This window comes from Artemia franciscana, unplaced genomic scaffold (assembly GCF_032884065.1).
Source record: "Artemia franciscana unplaced genomic scaffold, ASM3288406v1 Scaffold_674, whole genome shotgun sequence".
NCBI classification, from domain to species: domain Eukaryota; kingdom Metazoa; phylum Arthropoda; class Branchiopoda; order Anostraca; family Artemiidae; genus Artemia; species Artemia franciscana.
Genome location: NW_027066929.1, coordinates 269,490 through 291,580, shown reverse-complemented (window position 1 = coordinate 291,580; position 22,091 = coordinate 269,490). Strand labels below are relative to the sequence as shown.

General features: G+C 36.8%; 2 protein-coding genes across 2 annotated transcripts in view; one reads left to right on the top strand and one right to left on the bottom strand.

Moving 5' to 3' along the window:
- The window catches only part of LOC136043493 (laminin subunit alpha-like), a 167,433-nt gene that overhangs the window by 49,816 nt on the left and 95,526 nt on the right, over positions 1–22,091 (bottom strand). The window contains exons 25-26 of the mRNA XM_065728411.1: positions 19,332–19,459; positions 3,998–4,122 (exon numbers count right to left, since the gene is read on the bottom strand). Coding sequence (XP_065584483.1) covers positions 3,998–4,122; positions 19,332–19,459 — 253 coding nt within the window. The remainder of the gene's footprint in view (positions 1–3,997; positions 4,123–19,331; positions 19,460–22,091) is intronic.
- Positions 15,012–17,724, top strand: LOC136043491 (uncharacterized). Its single transcript, XM_065728408.1, has 2 exons — positions 15,012–15,082; positions 17,312–17,724. Exons 1-2 carry the CDS (start codon positions 15,077–15,079, stop codon positions 17,639–17,641), a joined length of 336 nt encoding a protein of 111 aa, XP_065584480.1. The 5' UTR covers positions 15,012–15,076; the 3' UTR covers positions 17,642–17,724.

Below are 22,091 nucleotides of genomic sequence, written 5' to 3'. Positions count from 1 at the left end.
TACGTTAGGGGGATGTGAGGGGTGAAGTAACCTAACCTGACTTAGCCTGACCTTACTCCCACCCCTATGTGCAAATATATAGCCCAAACATTCTATAACCCTTTATTTGTCTTTGTGGCTATGAAACTGGTTTTCATAGATCGGACATTATCCTTATTATCCTCAGCAAGTTTTCCTAAGCATACTTTCATTCCCAAACCTAATCTAGGGGCTGCTTGGGTCATGTTATATCTAAAGGTTTAGTTTTGGAACCTTTCAACTATGCTAAACAAAATTACTATCTCAAACTTTTGATCGAACAATTTTTTTTAGGAAAAGAGAGGTGTGAGGGGGGATAGTAGCCGTCCGATCTTTTTGGTAAAGTAAAAGAGACAACATAAATTTTAATTTTGGTTCAAATGAGCCCTCTCCCGATGTTCTAGGACCGTTGGATCGATACGATTGCCCCTGGAAAAAAATTACACGCATCGGCTATTTTTCTTCTGTCAAATCATACAAAATTCAACACTTTTGCAGATAAGGGCTTGAAACTTCTACGGTAGGGTTCTCTGATACGCCGATTCTAATGGTTTGATTTTAATTAAAATTCTTTAACTTTAATGGGTGTTTCCTCCTTCTTTTGGACCCAGACAAATTTTTCGCAGTTCCTTAGCCTTTTATGGGTAAAATGGAGCTTAATGAATCTTATACCTTTGGAATCAACATTATAGGCCGATGATATACCGATTGATATCAAAATTCCGTTTCTAGAGTTTCGGTTACTATTGAGCCGTTTCGCCCCATTCTTACAGTTCGTGTCACAAACTGTTTCATATATTAGCACATAAATCCAAAACCGTAAAAAATAGGACGTTAATTGCGCAAATTAGGTGTTTCAATTGCAAATAAGAAAATTTGGACAATTTGGAAATTCCCAGAGTATATACCCCCCTTACTCCCAACCGACGTCAATTATCAAACTACATTTGATTTAATATGTCTAGTTATATTAAAAATCCTATTATAAAAAGCATTAAGTCCCATTTTCTTTTTCAATGATTTCTTTTTTCATTTAGAAAATTAAATTAAATATACTGCAGCATTCTTATTTTTCACTGACCCCATTTCTGTTCCATGTGCAGATGTAGAGGATGTATTCACATCCACCATTCATTCCACTTTCAAAGGTTTTAACAGAAGAAAGTCTAATCTAGAACTGACAGGTTAAAGAGGAAAAACCATAAATATGAAGACGAAAATTCAACCTGGGCAAATGTTGTGAAATAGGAAGCATAGACATTTTTTTTTTGCAATTTTGCAATTAACTAGGTTTGCCTATTATCTTGATGATAACGCTTTGGGGTCTATATCTTGTATGGACATATGGTAGGAAATCGGAAATTTCAAAGGCGGTATATTTGCATAAATGCTAATCTGGAACATGTTAGAAACTGTAGTGAATCACTATCTTGCGTTTTTTATTAACGTCTTGTATGATTTACACGATTAAATTATGAATCTACGCACTGAAAAAAAAAAACACTATCATGAAAAATCATTAGATTTAGGAAAAAACACTAGTCTTAGAACAAAAATCACTATAAATCACTAGCTAGAAGAAAATTACTAGGCAACATAGAAAACCACTAGAAATAGTGATAAATCACAAGAGGCGGCCACCCTGGTTGATGGAAATAAGCTGAAACTTTTGGCGTGCGTTGAAAGGCATGTGGAAGAAACCAAAGGTGCTATGCGCATGCTGCTACTAACGCTGCTACAACTACTGTTACTCCGCAAACTAAGGGTATTAAGATGCAGCTTTCAAGGAATATTTATAAGGATTTTGAACTAAATTAAAACAAACTATGAGGGTGTGGACTTTCAAAAACGAGACAAAGCAATATCTGAAGAACAATTTATATTATTTAGTTAGACCTTTACGGTATGTTTTGGGGGGTTTTGAACTAGCCAAAAGACACAATATGTATACTTTTAATACTACCGCTACAGTTACTGTAACTATTAACGCTAAGGGTATTAAGGTGGAATTTTTAGGGATCGTTTAGGAGGATTTTCATTTAAACAAAAAGAACTATATGCATACATATTTTCGAATGAGCATAAAAGCAATGTCATTGTTAGCACCACTCTATAATTGCTAGAAATATCAATAAAATTTTTAAAGGAGTTAATGCTCTTTTTAAGAGTAAAAAGAGATTGGAGGTCAAAATTTTGAGAAAGCCATTTTGTTCAGCATAGTAGAACGGTCCAGCAACTATGTTTTTAGAGATATTGGGCATGTCAACCCCCCACAATTGTGCAATTGGGCCATTATGCCTTAAAACTAAATGTTGCTTTAATCTAAATCAAAAGGTATTGTATTTTTGGTTGCCAATAAGCCACCTCAGCGATATATCGAGAACGACTGGGGGGTATTAAGTTGAAACTTTTGGGGCTACTAAAATTATTACTTATGTTTTTATAATTTGAATACATAAAAAGAATGTAAGTGTATCCAGGTTGTCAAAGAACATAGATAGAATATTTGGGAATGATATTGAGTTTTGTTTTTCAGGTAAACTTAAGGAGTTACGTAATTAAATTAAAAAAATTATGTTTGTGTCAGGATTAAAAATTTCACAAAAAGTTTCTCCAACATAAAATTAGCAACCCAAACTACGGATTCTTATAGAAAAAACTGAAAAGATATATAAAGTGGTGTTTTTTTTTCCATGAAAAAGACTATCGCAATAAAAAACGAACAAATATTAACTTAAGAAATTTCTCCCATAAAACAAGTTTTTCAAAGAAAAGTAAAGAGCTCCATTAAGCCAAAAATGAGCAGAAATAAAGTCAAATAATATTCCAAGAGAAAAACTACCACAAATCACTATCAATAAATACATGAAACTCAAAACGAACAGAAATTACAATAAATAGCCGATTCAAACTCAAAACGAGTAAAAACTAACAAGTGTAGGGCCGATAACCCCCATGCCTTCTCAAGACCAGAAAATAATTTGCACTTTACTGAAAACAAAATACATTTTAAATGCTTTCACTTTTGTACTTTCATAGAAAAAAAATAACCAAAACTTTAAGGGATAAATATCAGTATATGTCATTTAAACTGACAATACACGGTCATTTGTTTTTTCGTCGTTTTTTTTTTTTTTAGTAAAGCGCTAATTTTGTTTGAAATTTGATAGGGTACGGTAATTGCACAAAAATAGATATGTCCCATACACTTCGGGCACCAAGGGCCCACCAGTGAGCCTCTGCCACTAGAAGGCCGTGGAACCATGTCTACATCCTTAATTGTATGATTTATTTTTTATTTGTGTGTATGTATTGTGAATTGCTTTTGAAATTAACCGACCAGGTTCTTTGCTAAATAGTAGCCAAACTTTACTTTATTCAAATTTACTATTGAAGACTTAGTGCAAGCCCACACCCCCTTTACTTTTTACCGTTCGAGGTTCGGTATGCATTATATAATAAGTCCTGGAAATAAGTTTTCAGACAGCTTAAACAAGTTTAGGCTTGTATTTTTACAAATTTTCTCGGAGAAGGCCCCAAAAACTCCCCTTTCCCCTGAATGGTATCCCAAGCTCTCCAGATGTGTACCCCCCCCCCCTCAAATAGAATACTGAAATTACACTTATGCTCAGAACCATATTCAGACCACAATCGCTGCCGTGGTTTCCAATGTTCTAATGAAACCTTGAAAGATTATCTTTTTTTCTTAAAAAAAAAAGTTTAAATTTCAAAGACCAACCTGCGTTATGGCTATTTTACTTTTTATATCCACCATCTTCAGTATTAATACTACCCAGATAAGCCATGCCCTCGATCGATTTTCACGTTATCTATCACCTCTGGACGCTAATTTATGTGAATTTATTATTGATCGAGAAAATGTTTATGAACGCTCTTTTGTCTCGCTAAAAAGAGCACTAGTAGTGACAATGGTTGGAGTGATACGAAAAAGCCTTATAAGCTATCACAACTAACTTACCCGCAACCATTGGCTGGCCAAAGTATCCTGGTGAACATGTTTCGCAATAAGGTCCAGTATATTCTGGCTTACAAAAACAATCGATATTGAGCCCATTGCTTGAAACGGAGCAGCTCGATGCAAAACTGAAATAGAACAACTGAAAATATACTGAGTAGTTGAAACATTGAAAATACAAAGAAAATTCAAGGCCAGGGGGGGGGGGGGTGGTGCTGTGTTTGAATCCCCCAAAAATTTTTGCCGAACTCGTAATGTGAATAAAAATGCATATAAACAAATTTTGATCCGTTTTCAAAAGTTTTTGTACCCCTCCCCACACACACACGAATACCCTCTCCCTTCAAAGCAAAATCCTGGATGCAATTTCATAATATATTCAAAGAAATCTCGCAACAAAGCAATCTACGCCATCAACGTAAAACGAAGACATAATTTAGCATGTAAAATCTATCTGTCATTGCACAATTTTAAAACAAACAAAATCTTTTGAACATTCTAGACCTGAAAAATTGTACACCCGCATTTGATATTACCGGGTACATACTTAAGAATTACGTACATAGTACGTAATACATACATAGGGTATGCAATGGTGCTGCCTAATAGCACGATCAATAAGGAGTTCAGGCCACCGCCACATCGCACCTTGTATCTGTAGTAAATATACATAGAGTACAGAAAAAAATCCCTTAAATAGACTGTCAACTTCCCCCAAACGAGTTAGATTATTGTGCAACGTCTAACATCCATTGCAAATATAAAATATTATAGGGAATATGCCTGCTCCAAAAATTACGCTAAAAATATGGGTATTTGAAAAAAAAAAATATTTTCCTTCTAAGAAGCGTATATAAGTAATGAGCGATGTGGGCACAATGTATTATTATTTTATTATTTTTTTTTAGACCAGGGCACTTCGTATCGAAGGATTTGTCGTAGAAACTTCGAAAAGGGCTCATTCGATTAAAAATTGATTGCGCTTGTACCCTTTTTAATATTCAAAAGTGGTTAGAGGGCAACTAACCCCCTCCCCTACTCTCCCTTTCCCAGAACACATCCAATCAAAATTTTGAGATAGCCATTTCATTCAATGTAGTTTTAAGGTCCGGGGATTATGTCTTTGAGGATGACACACACACACACAGAGAGAGAGAGAGAGAGAGAGAGCCCTCAGGGCAAAGGTTGTAAATTATGCCCTGATGGCATAATTTATAAAAAACAAATCGGTCTATGTTGCTAGTAATTTTCTTTTTTCTTCTTTTTTGCTATAGATTTTGTCGCTGTTACTCCTTATCAATTACTTTCTATTATAATAAAAGCTTAGCTAAAATTTATATCTATAATTTGAATTGACTAAACTTACTAGATTTCTCAGTTTTTATACTAATTTTATGTTCTCAATTTTTCACTTTGAAACCAGTGATTGGCTGTCACATTTTTATTGATATAAAAACTTAACGAGGGTCAGCTTGGCAGAACAGACTGGGCTGCAAATTCAGATATAAAGGCCGGCCTTGTGTATTTCGACCACAATGGTGTATACTACGGGTTTATATACCTTACCCGAATGCATTTCGTCAGACATTAAGAATCAGATATGTATTAATCGTAGGGTACAAAAAAAAGAATAAAGACATGTACGGCGAAAATTATTCATTGCTATGTATTTATTCCACGAATATAATACGATTTCGCAATAAAAAAAGGCAAGTGTGGGAAACTTCGCGGGACACGATTTAGCTATTATCTTCTAATTGTTTCACAAAGAAAAACATTGACGGTTTAGTTTGTCTCCCGTATTTAATGACCTGATTACCACAGGAATGAAATTACCATTTTCTTTTGCAAAAAGGCCATTCCACCTCAAGTAGGGGAGAGTCGGGTAAGACGGACCCCATTTTGGTTTTTCTTCTGCGGAAGAGGTTGGAAACAAGCAACGACTGACGAAAGGTGTCTAACGTGTCCCCAAAACATTGAGTTACGTAAAGAAACCTTCTTCACACATAAATCAACCGTATTTCCGGGCCCAGATAAAAAAAAACTGAAGTTGGTCAAAAGGTCCATCTTGCCCACCCCATAGGATAAGACGGACCAGCCCTTTGGGCAAGACGGACCCAATTGCTCAAAAAGATTGATTGTCTCTAAACAACTTTATTTCGAATACTTAAAATACTAGTAGTAAGTAAAAAAGTAAAAAGTTAGCAAATAACTATATTTAAACACTGTACGAGGCCAAATCTACGTGAAAAACGAACTGAGCCGACTGTCTCGTCGTTCCACCCGAAGGGGTCGGTTTTGGCAGCTTCATGATGACCTCTTCTTTTCGCACGAAGCTCATCTCTTCAGTTGCCGTGAATTTGCTCGATGGAGCTAATCGCTTCCAAAACTGAACTTGGAAACCATCAGATTCACAATCACACACAACTCCAACATAATTCCTGAAGCTCTTCTTGGTCGGCACTTTCACAACCAAGAAATCCCCACTTTTTGGTTCGGTTCCATCAAGAAACTCCTCCTCCTCTGACCCATCCAAATGCAAGCTGTCATCACTTTCATCATCCAGCGCGATATGTTCATCGAAGCTGTCTTCCCCGTTCCCAGGCTGTTTGGAGAGATTTTTCTTTTCAGGCTGTTTTCTTTGAGCTTTCTTTTCAGATTTTTTTCTTTTCAACTCAAATTCTTCTTCCAGTCTGTTTTTTTCAGGTGTGTTCGTCAGAATTTTGGACTTTGTTCTTTTCCTAGACGTTTTTCCGTCTCTTGCATAGAAACTCGCCTTAGGGTGAGGACGAACCGACTCTGGAGTCACTGGCATAGTCGCAGAAATCACTGAGCTACTGGTAGTTGGCAGCACGTCGTTATTCAAGCTCTTGTCGCCAGGGCTGGTTGATGGAACTGCAGACTGGCCTGTCATGGGAGACGTCTCTGTTGCTGGTCGGTCTGTCACAAAGGCGCTGAGAAAGTCGTGATCTTGGAAAACGTTCCTATTGAAAGGGTATATTCCTGTTTTTTGGAACCCGCTTAGTACGTTTTCCATGACGAAAGGTCTTGGAAAAGCGATTCCAACGAATGTTCCGATTTCATAAATGGTAATCCTCCTGCCTGGGTTCGAAATCATCCACGAGTTAGCTGCTTCATTGTAGTATCGCTTGAATGGCCCATAAACAGCAACATCAAGAGGCTGCAGCTTGTGACTGCAATGTGGCAGAAGCGTTAAGACGTCAATGCCGTTTTCTCTGCAAAGAGTAACCACGCTCAATGAGACGTGCGAATCATGGTTATCCATAATCAGCAGAAGTCGATTTGTGGGCGAGCAACTGGTTTGGGAGATCAGATGGCGTATCATATCCGGGAAGATTTCGGCTGTCATCCATCCAGACGGCTGGCATTTTCCTGTGCTTCCAGGGGGCGTGTCATTGAGAAAACCTTGAAGCCAGTTCACTCGTGGAAAGACAAGGAAAGGGGCTATCGACTGGCCAGCTGCGTTGATACAACCTACGACTGTTACCAGCGTCCCTCGCTCAGCCGAAGTAATGCGTCCAACTTGCTTTGATCCCTTTTCTGCAACCACCTTTGGTGTCTTGTGAACGGTGGTTACTCCAGTCTCGTCAAGATTATATATTCTATTCGGTGGATATTTGTGCTTTATAAGCAGCTCTTCTAAATTATTGAAGAATTCGCTGACATTCGTCCTGTTGAAGCTGGTGGCTCTGGCAAGGCTTGTCGCTTCGGAGGACCTTAGGGAAAGCCCAACACGACTCATAAAGCTATTCATCCAGTCTTTTCCTGCACACTTATTTTCAGTCCAGTTCTTCGGCATATTCTTCCCTTTGGCCTGGGCATATTCATATGCAATCTGACCTGCTTCCTTTTTCGTAAGTCCATGATGCATGTGCTGTGCCGTGATCATATAGTCCTTTAGAAGTATCTCTTCGTTTGCTGAGAACACACTTTTAAAGTTGAAGGTAGTTGCCAACTCCACTGATTGGGGATTTTCTGCTGCGTCGAGTTTTGCAACTGCTCTTCGCACTGTGCTTCGTGGCAAACCAACCTCTTTCGAAACTTTGCGAAGCGGCGAACCAGATTTAACTCGCATAGCAGCTGCTCTCAGTAAGTCCTGGTCGTGGAGACCGTGGGTGGTTTTCCTAGTATACTTTCCGATTCTGCAAAAGAGAGACAGCTTAATATATTTCTAATTGACATGCGGGAACAATAAATGCAACACAATATTCACAAAATACGTAAAAAATAATAACTTCGAAAAAGATCCCAGATGATAGGGGGCAAGACGGACCGGTCCGTCTTACCCGCTGTCTCTGTGGTCCATCTTACCCTAAACCTGCTTTTTCGGAATAGTTAAAAATTATAGCATAAGATGGCGCTGCAATGAAAAAAATTAATGTCTCACACACTCTCCTAGACCTCCATATTTGTAAGAAAAATTACCACAGTATAAAACAGAACATTAGAAACACCAGAAAAGAAAAACATTTACCTCAAAAGCCGGTTTCGAGAATGTGAAAACGAATAAAAATATTTTTCTCGAAGACAAGATTGGCTTCAACTCTCAGACTTCGCTCCGAATTTAGCCACTAGATGGCCGTTGTTTCTAGCTCTACAAGTGATAAAAAGGTGACGCTCAAGTCGAGCAATGACAAAAGGTCCGTCTTGCCCCCCGGTCCGTCTTACCCGACTCTCCCCTACTGGGAAAAGACTTTAAAATATCGCACAATTCAGTTGAAATTCCAAGGATAAATACTTGGATCGGATTCGGATATTTAAAATGATAGGTTCACTTACAAAAGCAATGATTCTCGTCAGCAGTGCTATTTGTAGAGAGCCAGGGGACATTACGACTAAGGTTCAAAACTAAGGTTCGAAAACAAAACTAAGTCCCGAAAATGGATAAAAACAGCTGCTTGTGTTACCTTCCAATAAGCGAACACCTAGACATTCCCTCATAATGAAAATCTAAAAATTGCGTCTCCAGGAGGCCAATCAGTGGATGTGGGGGGATGGGTAAGTGTAGAAACTCGTATTTTACAAATGAATATCCTAATAATGCAAAATACTTTGTCTTTTTCCATTTTAGTAGTTCAATTTAATTTTCATGGGCAACGTTCTTCCGCTGACTATAGTGAAGAGCCACGGGCCTCCCAAGCATCATTTTTTTGCTATGTACCCGACTACTTCGTACTGAAGAGGTAGTCATACAAGCTTCGCGGGAGGAGGAAGGGCTCTTTAGATTGAAATTAAGGGTCGAAAGCGATATTAAGTTAATCAGCCCCTCTCCTGTGCCTTTTTGCAACTCGCCTCCCCCGGTAACCCCCACAACCTGAGATCGAAATTTCAAGATAGCAATTTTTCAGAATTTACGAAAGCTCTAAAAGATATGGCTTATGGGGTGCCATGACTACCCAATCCTTAGGGAGGGGCTGGTCATGGGAGGGAAAGGGAGGGTGTTAAGGGGCCTGAGGACCCCATTGCAGAATAAAAAATTGATTCCCCTGATATTCAAGCCAGCAAATGAGCTAAAAATATTTTTTTTTTAGTTAGCGCAAAGGCCCCAAAATTCTGAAACTAAAAATGGCCCAGCAAACTTTTTTTGATTAGCTTGAAACTTAAATAATCTTTGCCTGGCCTAATGGGACGAAAATTTTTTTGAGGGATGAGGGTGTTAATGGGCCGGGAAACAGAATAAAAACTATCTATCAAAACTTACAGCTGTCACTGAGCAAAGGAGAACAAATCAAACAGTTCATGGTAACGAACTGTAGTAAGAACCGACCCGGATCAATAGTAAACAAAACTCTAAAAAACGTAATTCTGATATCAATATATGCATCAAACGAATCGAATTTTTATACTGATTTTAAACATATAAGTTTCATCAGGTTTAGTTTGTTACCCATTAAAAGTTAAGAGCCTGAGAAAATTTGGCTTATTTTCGAAAAAGGGGGAACACCCCTAAAAGTCATAGAATGTTAATGAAAATCACACCATCAGATTCAGCGTATAAGAGAACTCTACTGTAGACGTTTCAAGCTCCTACCAGCAAAAATATGGAAATTTTGATTTTTTTTTGTCAGAAAAAGATCACGTATGCGTGTTTATTTGTTTTTTTTTTCCCAGGGGTGATCGTCTCGACCCAGTCGTCCTAGAATGTCACAAGAGGGCTCATTTTAACAAAAATTTAAAGTTCTAGTGCCCTTTTTAAGTGAGCGAAAAATTGGAGGGCAACTAGGTCCCCTCCCACGCTTATTTTTTCCCAAAGTTACCGGATTAAAATTTTGTGATAGCCATTTTGTCCAGCTTAGTCAACAATCTAATAGATATGTCTATGAGGACTACTTAATGCCCAGCATCTCTGGGGGAAGGGCTGCAAGCTATGAACTTTGCCTATTGTTTAGATGTAGTATTGGTTATTGGGAAGTATTCTGACGTTTTCAGGGGAATTTTTTCTGGTGGTAGGGGGGATGGGGGAGGAGATTACGCGAGAGGATCTTTCCATGGAGAAATTTATCATGAAAGAAGAGAATTTCCATGAAGGGGACGCTGGATTTTCCAGCATTATTTAAAAAACAATAAGAAATTAAACTAAAAAAATGTTCTTTCAACTGAAAGTAGGGAACAACATTACTGAAAATGAACAGAAATTATTACGTATATGAGGGGGTTCCTCCCCTCCTCAACACCTCACTCTTTACACTAAGGTATTTTTTAGTAATTTCAAAAGAGCTATTTATTCTAATTAAACGACCTTTGTGATTCAGGGGTCATTCTTAAAGAATTGGAACAAAATTCGAACTTCAGTGTAAAGAGCGAGGTATTGATGACGGGGCAAACGCAGTCAAATACGTAATAAATATATACAAATATAGAAGTTCGTTACGTAAGTTAATTTGTAAGTTATGTATATTTATTACTAATAAAAAACGTTCGTAAACAAGAACTAAGAGCTCATATGGCGCTAGTGACGAGGTCGGAAAAGCCAAGAGCCAAGAGCTCATATGGCATGAGCACTAGCAAAATTCTAATAATCAATAGATTGATTTAAAAAGAAAATCAGAGGCTTAATGCCGGTGGGGATTTAAAATAAGAGCTCTGAGACACGAGGTCCTTCTAAATATCAAAATTCATTCCGATCACCGACTCGTAAGTTAAAAATAACTCAATTTTTCTAATTTTTCCTCTCCCTTCAGCCACCCAGATGGTCGAATCGGGGAAAACGACTTTATCACGTCAATTTGTGCCGGTCCTTGACATACCTACAAATTGTCATCGTCCTAGCACGTCCAGAAGCACCAAACTCGAAAAAGCACTGGATCCCCCTAACTCCCCCAAAGAGAGCGGATCAGTTCCAATTGTGTCAATCACGTATCTAGAACTTGTGCTTATTCTTCCCATCAAGTTTCGTCCCAATCTCTCCACTCTAAGCGTTTTCCGAGATTTCCGGTTTCCAAGATTTCTGTTTCCCCCCTCTAGCCCCCTATGTCCCCGGATCTGAATCAAATTGAAAATGGTGCATCTAAGATATAAAATCTTTCTATATATTAAGTTTCATTAAGATTAAATCACCCATTCGTAGGATAAAGATACCTAAATTTTCACGTTTTCCAAGATCTCCGGTTTCCCCGTCCAACTCCCCCAATATCACCGGATATGGTCGGGATTTAGAGTAAGAGCTCTGAAGCGCAAGATCCTTCTAGATACCAAATTTAATTGAGATCTGATCACCTGTTCGTAAGTTACAAATACCTCATTTTTTCCAATTTTTCCGAATTATCCCCCCCAACTCCCCCAAAGAGAGCGGATCCGGTCCGGTTATGTCGACCACATATCTTGGACTCGTGCTTTTCTTCCCACAAGTTTCATCCTGATCTCTCCACTCTAAGCCTTTTCCAAAATTTCCGGTTCCCCCACCCCGACTCCCCCCAATGATACTGGATCCGGTCGGGATTTAAAATAAGAGATCTGAGTTACGTGGTCTTTCTAAATTTGAAATTGCATTAAGATCCGATCACTCCTTCGTAAGTTAAAAATACATCATTTTTTCAGAATTAATCCCCCCCAACTCCCCCAAACAGAGCGGATCCGTTCCGATTATGTCAGTCACGTATCTAGGACTTCTGCTTATTTTTCCTACCAAGTTTCATGCTGATCCTTCCACTTTAAGCGTTTTCCAAGATTTTTGGTTTCCCCCTCCAACTCCCCCCAAGGTAAACCGGATCCGGTCGAGATTTAAAGTAAGAGCTCTGAGACACGATATCCTTCAAAATATTAAATTTCATTACATCCAGTCACCCATTCGTAAGTTAAAAATACCTCATTTTTCCGAACTAACCGTCCCCCACCTCCCAGATAGTCGAATCAGGGAAACGACTATTTCTAATTTCATCAGATCTGGTCCCTGATACCCTTGCAAAATTTCATCGTCCTAGCTTATCTGGAAGTGCCTAAACTAGCAAAACCGGGATCGACAGACCGACAGAATTTGCGTTCGCTATATGTCACTTGGTTAATACCAAGTGCCATAATTGAATTAGAAGTTCTAGTGGCCTTTGAAATAAAAAAAAGTGAAGGGCAACTAGGCCCCTTCCCCCGATCATTTTTATCAAAATGGTCCGATCAAAACTTCGAGAAAACTATTTAGCCAAAAAAAGTAAAATTAATATAAAAATTTCGCTTTAATTATTCATGTACAATGAGCCAAAATCAAAACCTGCATTAATTCAAAACCGTTCAGAAATTAAATTAATTTTTTTTTCTTTTTTTAACTGAAAGTAAGGAGCGATATTGAAGCTTAAAACAAAAAGAAATTATTCTGTATTTGAAAGGGGATGTTCCCTCCTCAACGCCCCGCTCTTTACGCTAAAGTTTTTTATTCTTTTAAAAAGTAGAGTTGGAAGAGTCAAATTTTAGCGTAAAGAGCGGGGCGTTGAGTGGGGGGGACAGCCTCTTCCATATACAGAATAATTTCTATTCGTTTTAGGTTCAAATGTGGCTCCTTACTTTCAGTTAAAAAAAACTTGTTTTTTTTTTATTTAATCTAAAAAAAAATTATGGACACGGTCCCAATAAAATGGGACCCAAAAAGGCCCAAAATTTTTTTTTGGCCTGTTTCGAAAACTTTATCCTCAAGTGTTTGGGTTAGGAGGATCCCGTTGCGAAAAAAAAAACAGAAAAAATACTGGTTCTCTCCAAAAAGGGACATTTTTATTTTCTTGGAAGGGTTTGGCACTTACACCTGCAAGCCAATAAGTCAAAAGAACCCTCAAGTACAGAGAAAAATTAGTTTGGGGTTGCGGAACCTTAAAAACTGGGTTCTTTCCCGATTGACTTGAGCCCAAAAAGGACCCAAAAAAATTTTTGGTCCGGCTCGAAACCTTTATCCTTCAGTGTTTGGGCTAAGAGAACCCCGGTACACAAAAAAAAAAAAACGAAACGAAAAAATACTGGTTCCCACCAAAAAAGAACATTTTTGTTTTCTAGGAGGGGTTTGGTACTTAAACCCGTAAGACAATAGGTCAAGAGAACCCTCAGACACAGAGAAAAATTAGTTTAGAGTTGCAGACCCTCAAAAACTGTGAACAGAATTTTTTTTTCCCATTGCCTTGAGCCCAAAAAGGCACAAAAGCTTTTTTTGCCCGGCTTGAAACCTTTATCCTTCAGTGTTTGGGCTAGGAGGCTCAAAAAGAGACAAAAAGCTGGTTTTTTTTTCTAAAAAGCTCAAAACTCATATCTTTAACTTATTAGGCCAAAAAGACTCTAATGCAGAAGAACAAATATTGGTTCCTTTGAATAAGGGGAAAAAGGGGCCAGCGAACACTTTTTTCCATGAGCAGATCGAAATTTAAACGCGTAGGTCCCTGAAAGTATCGTGCAAGAACAACAAGAATAATATTAGTTTGGGAGATCGGTCCCTTTCTCTGAAAATGAGGCCCAAATCCTGTTCTTCGAATAGCTTTAAACTTGCAAGGATTCTTGACTTACAAAGGAGACTACATATTTTCATTGGGAGGGGGAAGGGTGTTGTTAGGCCCCAAAATAGGACAAAAGTCTGGTTACTTTTGATTAGTTTGAGACTTACATGAGTAAGCCCTTGAGCCAAAGGAAGTATAATGTAAAAAAATGTTTTGGGCCAAAAAACCTATTTTTTCTGAAAGCTGATTTTGAAAATCATAAGATAGTTATTTCCTGATCTGTTTTAAAATTACATAATGAAAGGCTAACAGAACCTTAATAAAGACGAACACACACACACACAAACACACGAAAGGATTAACCGATTCGTGACGCCAAAAAAGTGGCAATATTATTCTGAGTCTCTCCTATAGTCTTCCATATGATTTAGTAAATGCATAGTGTTAGTTGTATCAATTCCTGATATTTTAGGAATCTCTTTTTATTTTAGGAAAGTTTATTCATTCGTAGAAAATCCTATTCGCTTCAAGTTTGATTTGTTACATGACTTTCGCAAAAAGGAAAATACCAACAGACAATCAAAATGTAAATATTTCCGTAGATATCAAGACAGTTTTATCCAGCAGCCCTGTAGGCTAGATAATAAAGATTATAACAGGGGTTAGCAATAACAAATCTAGTTTGTTACTCTTTATCCCTACTTGTTTAGAAACCTCATTCAAATGCTAATCATTCGCTCCATTCTTCTTAACTGCTATACTAACCAAATGACACTCTACTTCACATAAACACCAGATTCTAGAACAAACTAAAATATTTTGCCTATTGATTCGTCAAGATCAAATTATTGGTTTCGATATTACTATGATCTTGACCAAAAAAACGGACATACAATCAATCATAAATTAAAAAAAAATCCCTTGCCTAAGGTGAAGATGATAATTTGCAAAAGTCTGTTAACATACTAGACGTACGTACCAACGCCCAATTCCAATGCTCATCAATCGGTTAAGGTCAAAAATCGCGGGCGTGGTCTAGTTAATTTACCATTGCATTTTTCTTCACCATATATAAGGGAATTTTTAGTAGTCAAGTGCATCAGTTTGAGTTTAGTCTCTTGCAGTTCATAAACAGTAAAAGTTAAAAGAAATAATTACAATGAAGGTGAGCATTGGCAATATCTTTTATAAAGCATAAAAAAATCTCAATGAATTTTTTGCTAAAATGACCAGATCAGATTTAGCTTTCGTTTTTGTCAAGTTCTGTTAAAAAAGAAGAACGTTTTGATCGTGTCTTAAGCAGGGAGGGGGGGGGCTAAGACCAAAAGAATAAACTTTTACTATATTTCTTTTTTATATACCCAAAAAGGCAATGTTTCAAAATTTTCCCCTTTTTAACGTCCATTAAACATTATGGCTAAAATTTGGTCTGGTTATCCTGTCTGATAATTATTTCCCTGAAATCCGCTAAATTTTACACTGAATTTACTGTCAGTGATCTATCTTTTATTAAAAGAATTAGAATTAAATTTTGATAGATTGTATTATACAGAGCTGTTCCTAGGGTTGGTGACGCCCAGGGAAAAGGTAATTACAGTGCCCCCCCCTCTCACTCAAATATAATCGAAAAAGGTCGAATCAAAGTGAACAACTGGATTAAAATAGACAATTCCCAGTGGCAGCACACCCTAGCCACGGCAACGGTTGCCCCCCCCCCCTAGAAGCGGCTCTGCGTTTGTATAACTTACTGCCTTACTAAGCTTACTGTATAGTTTACTGCCTTACTAATCAACTTTACTTCTTTTATTTTTGAACTAGCACTTATTTTGCATATTTCATGTGTGACGTCAACTCCGAAATATTTTCTTGTAGACACCAAATCTACACTTATAATTCCCGTAATTTTATTTCTAGAAAATAGATTTTAATTGCTGCTTTGGGACACGAGCATTTTTTGTGCCCTCCTTTAGTTTTGAACTTTCTCGTCTGCCATATATTAACCTTCATCATTTTTCTGTACTACAAGATTTTGCTTCATACTTTCTTCTAGGAGAGGACGGTACTCAAGCTGCAACCCACTTTGTATAGGTATATATTTTAGCATAAGAGCAACCATTTTACACTTTCGGAAGTAATTATAAGAGCACCTTTTCCCGGGATAAGGTCTGACACTTACGTAAATTGACTAAAAAAAATATAAAATATCCAGATAATAAAAAAAATCTGGATATAAAATATCCAGATAATATTCCACACAGAGCCTTAAAAAACATCTTTGAAACATCTTAAAAAAACATCTCTTAAAAAACATATTTGAAGGATAGACCAATCGGCAGTTTTAGTAATTAATTAAAAAAAAATCCTAAAAAGCTGTATTATAAGAATCGATCGTATTTTCTTCAAATATTTACGGTCCTTGATAGATGTCCTAGCCAAGTGGGTTGGCGCACTGGATTCAGGGTCCTTTGTCTGAGAGGGCGAGGGTTCGAATCCTACTGTACCCAATTATTTAGTTTGGGACGGGAGTCAGTGGCATGACTCTGTAAGCTCAGCCAAAGTGCACCCAGATCTAAATGGGTACCTAGAGAAATATGGGGAAAGTAAACAGGAAGGGTGTGCAAAAGCACAGTATAGTTGGCCACCAGCCCCCCCCCCCCCCATTGAACTTCCTGGCTTAACGGCCAAGAAACGGAGTTTAGCACCGCCGGTAGGGACTGTAAAGTCTAATTCCGTATTCTTTATCCTTTTTTGTTTTACCTTGATAAGCTCCCACTGGTGCCCCTAGATCAAAATGTAAGATATATTTGACCCCTTCACCCAATATTCGCTAAAAGTTCCCGCTTGGTCCCGTAAGCCATTAATTTAACCCCTTAGTCGTGCCTGAGATATTTCAGATTCGCCCTTTTGACAAACTGGATGCATATAGTGTCTTTTGACTTAGTTTAACATCGCCTTAAAGTTTAAAAATAGTGAAATAAAACAAAATAAAATGAAAACATGAAACAAAATAAGAATACCAGTACTCTTTTTAATTTATATTGAGAAAAATCAAAACACAAACCTTTATTTATGCTAATGAAAGTCATAGTATTTTGGCTTCCCATCCGAAACCCTTTATAAACAAAACAAAAAAGAGAAAACATTCTACATTAAACAGTTAACACATACTCCAAAATAATGTAAAAGAGAGAGAAAGGTTATAGATATAAAAAAAAAGAACTCACATCTGTTAAACTAAAGTTGTTGCTTTGCACAAAAAAATCCTATACGATGAAACCAATACAATTCTACCAGTTATAACGTTTTCATTTCAAATTACTTAAGTTATTTACTCCCCTCTTTGTTCTTCTCTGTCAGCTACCAGACTATTCACTCTAATTTCATTCATTTTCAGGTCGTAATTTTTGCTGCTATCGTTGCTATAGTTGCTGCTCAAGAGCAATACCCAGCATACAAACAGGAGTACAAATACGAACCAAGGCCGTACAACTTCGCCTGGGCCGTAAAAGACGAGCCCTCATACAACGACTATGCACACCAACAAGACACAGACGCCTCAGGAAAAACCGTTGGTTCATACAGAGTGGCTCTTCCTGACGGTAGAATTCAAACTGTAACCTACACCGTTGATGAATATTCTGGATATGTTGCGGATGTCCAATACACTGGTGAAGCTAAATACCCAGAATACAAGCCAAACTACCCCGCATATAAACAACAATAAGACTTTAATACCATCTGTGATCAAAATGATATAGATTCATAAACTATTTTTTTAAGAAGAAATAAAGTTCCTGTTAAATTAAACTGATTATTGTGTTGTAAGTCGTATTTTTTAGGTTTCAAAATTTTTGAGGTACGAATGGAGCTCTTCTAAAAAGATTCTATTCCATCCTTTTTTTTACATTTGAGGGGGGATTGTATTTACAGCTACTACTAAAATTATTGAGACCAATTAGGGAAACGTGATTTAAATAAGAGCGCATACAGAAGATAAGCTGGGTCTGTTCTAGCTTTGTTGCCTCATTTATTTCCCCTTCTTGGAGCCCTCTTAATATTATCTGCATAGGGTAGACAGCTGTTACTAAGTTTCACCGATTTACCAGTTCGCAATTTTTCGTTTGTGTGAGTGTATTTTTTTCGTTGCTAAAATTAATAATTCCCACCCAGTATGCATAGCTGATTCAATTTTCCTGCAATTCTATATATTATTAGATAAAAACAAGCTTTTTCAACTGACAGCAAGGAGCGACATTAAAGCTTAAAACGAACAGAAATTATTCCGTATATGAAAGGGGCTGTCCCCTCCTCAATGCCCCACTCTTTACGCTAAAGTTTTTTTTTATATTTCAGAAAGTAGAGTTGTGAGAAAGAGTCTGACTTTAGCGTAAAGAGCGGGGCATTGATGAGGGGACAGCTAGGGTTCTCTGAATCTGATGGTGTGATTGTAGTTAAGATTGTATGACTTTTAGAGGGTGTTTCCCCCTATTTTCTAAAATAAGGCAAATTTTCTCAGGCTCATACCTTTTGATATGTAAGACCAAACTTGTAAAATGAGACTTATATATTTAAAATCAGCATTAAAATACGATTCTTTTGATGTAACTATTGGTACCAAAATTCCGTTTTTTAGAGTTCCGTTTTTTTTTTTTTAGAGCTCGTTAATACGAACTGTTTGATATAGTATGTTTTTTAAAGGTCATAGCAATTATTGCAATCAGACTCTTGTTGTATTTCTATTAATATTAATTAAATGTTAAAATATCTTAAAAAACTTGAAAAAATTAAGAGGAATTTCTTGACTGTAGAAACTCGCAACCCAAACCATGGATGAGTTAGATGGGCCACAAACTCATATCAGAGAATTCCACAGTCATTTAAGTTTAGTTGGGGGTAGTGATGTGTCAGAACAATTATAAACAGGTAGATTATAATCTGTGAGTTCAGTTGCGCAAAAGAATGGAAATAATCACAATATTTCAGAACAGACGTGGCCTTGAGGTCCTCTCTTGAGTACACACCTGGAAACAAATAAAAAAAAAAGAACCATAAAACGAAAAATTCATTGGCAATGGATATGACTCATTCTTTCAACTGGAGAATCTTTGAGGTAAAAAACAACGACACTGGCGTAAATACATATTACTGTATTAGTATTCTCTTGTTTTAGCAGAAAATAGAGGGAGTTTTTTAAGGGTGTTTGGAGCCCCAAAGACTTTACTTTTACAAATAAATGCTTCAACATTCTCCTTTGGTACCTTCTAGGTGGGGGGGGGGTCCCTAATGTTGAGTGTGAGTAAAGACCACCTATTCAAATTTAAGTAAGAATATTATTGACGCAGAGTTTTACCTATTCAAATAATTAACGATTTAAAGACGCTACATGTCAATTAATGCATCTGTTTACCACTTACTTGTTGGAAATAAGAGGAAGAGGACACGCGCAGATTAAACAGTCATTGGGTGTTCCAACGGTAGCATCTCCATAGTAGCCATCGACACACATATCGCAATTATCACCAATTGTGTTGTGTTTACAATCCTGCAATAAAAAAAGAACTTTGAAATTTGGTAGAGGACTTTATCTATAGAATATAAAGAAACTGAAGTATTTAGTGTCTCATAGACTAAAATGTAACATATGCATGGAAACAGTCCCCGTATAATAGAAAACGTAAAGTGTTAATGAGTAAACAGGCTCTGGTCCTCTATATTTTGGAAAATTTTAAACCATTAGTTCTTTTTGATAAGGGGAGAATCGTGTCCACAACAAACTGTTTATCACAATTTTTTAGGGCAGCAGTTGAAATAACACCATACACACGCAAAAATCAAAATATTGTTGATATTTTTTAAACAATGCTTTGTATAGTCAAATTAAAAGACGTTCAATACACAATCCTTCTAATTGTAAAAAAAAGAAATCAAATATTCTTATTCATCCAAAACTTTAGTAGCCCAGGACAGAATTGACACCCAATCAAATTTTGAATGACAGTTTCATTTTTAGTTTTATGTTTTGAGATTCAAACACTTGCTTGATTTCTGCTAATAAAAACGGCTTTGCAAAAGTCCTTATCAATATATCTGCATTATTGCGCATTTCTTATCCACTCGCTAAAAATTATTCTCGTCACTGCTTCTAATTTTCTTCTTCATTTTTTCTTCTTGTTTCGTTTTTTGTTTCTATTATTAATTAGGCAACAGATATAGGCGTCCGTATACAATTTTTTTTACCCGTTCGGGACTCAGAAGTATTAACGATAAAATTGTTTAGTTTCAATCAGAAGTAGCAAAACAAAGAACTTCATTAGAAGCATTTAAGTGAAAACCACTTAAAGTAACGATAAAAATCAAGTATTAGAGATTTGAACTCAGCGGACGATAAAAACCTTTAGAATAAAAAAAGAAAGAAAGAACGCGGTTATTTCTCTTTTCATTGCATAGTCCTTATTCAGCTCATTTTCAGTTTAATTTGAAAATATCCTTTTCCGTTTTGGAATGCCTTGTTTGCATAAGCATGCATCAATTCATTTTTGAAAAGATTCCAACAGAAATCCGTTAATTTTGATTCTCTCAATTGATTTCAAATTTGGAATTTTGAAGTAGATACGTACCAAACTTAAGCAGTAGTTAGTCTCATGATTGGAGTATGTGTCTACTGGGAACGGTTTCGGAAAATGACAAATACGGAAGGTGCGAAATTAAAAACATGCCATATCAAGCCCTAGAAAATTGGAAGAAAGCTAAAAGGCCAACAGCTGACTTATCTTTTTTACAATTCAGTCCCTTTGAAATTCACACTGCTTATGCCCACTACCTAATAGATACCAAAGTCGTGCATCATGCACAAGCGTAAGAATGTTTTCGGGGTGGGGGGATAACAATCACTTTTTTTTTTTAATTTGAAAATTTTAATAAGAAGTGCCAAGGAATTCGAAAGAATTTAGAATTTCAGTGGGGGAATACCCCCAACGTATGTGCATGGTCAGATTATCACCAAATCACCTTACAGCTACAATTCTATTCTTGGTTGTTGTTGTTTTTTTCGGAGGGCCCCCAGTGCATCTTTTTCTTAAAGGAGGGAGGACAAAAATTAGTAAAAATTAGTAAAAGCATAGGTAATGATGTGACGTCAAAAAGTAACAAGATCTCCGGATAAACCCCATCCACCTGGCTAAGTGTTTTCTTAGGAGTCTCGTCATTATCAATCGATTGTATTATTTGAATCAAAACAATGTTTGTAAATGAAATGTTCGCCAGATTCAGCCTTGACGAAAGCACAACCAGTCTTGAAAATCACAGTCTATAGTGATTATCATTAATTCAGACATCACTTAACTATATGACTGCGGACAACAATGAAATAATAGCTTAGATATTGTCCCCACAACATCTTACCCCACAACATTTAATGTACACATATTACAGCTGAAGGAAGTTTGTATAAGATGGATTCGTGGTACATTTTGGGTGTTAGTGATACACGGAGATAAATTAGGAATTTTAGGATTAAAAATGATCCTTATCAGTGTCCTATGTATGGAGAAGAGGAAGATTTTAGCTACTGTATGAGTACATGTAAAGAGTTAGGTGATTTGAGGAGGGAAGTGTTTTCGACGCATTTTAGAGGGATTGACTGGCTTGAAAAAAATTTGGAAGTAGAAATTTAGATGGTTGGGTAAGTTGGGTAAATTTTTCCGTGTGGACATTTCCGTTGGGCAATTTTTTTCCGTGTGGCACATAGAAATCGTTAATAAATTGCGAGTAGATTAAGGCTATTTTTATTATTATGTGTGTTATAGCTATGTGTATTATAGTGTGTGCCATATTATATGTTAGGCTATTTTGTGTGTTATCATTATGGATTTTGTGTCTTATTACGTGTGTTTTGTTTTTTTGTAATGTCATATTATTTTATAGCTAAGCGTTGTTGTTATATACGTTATTATTATGTGTGTAGTTTTTTTTTGCCATAGCCCGAGGAGGCTTTCGTCAACAGTAAATATTGTTCTATTAATCTCTATAATAAAACTGCAATATTTAGGTATTAATTGACAACAGAAAAAAGAATCAAACCATAGGTGAGTAGAAAATTTCTGCGACTGCACCTACCGTGAATCAAAAAAGAAAATTTTCCATCATTTCTCTCATTCGCTAAAAATCAATCAAGC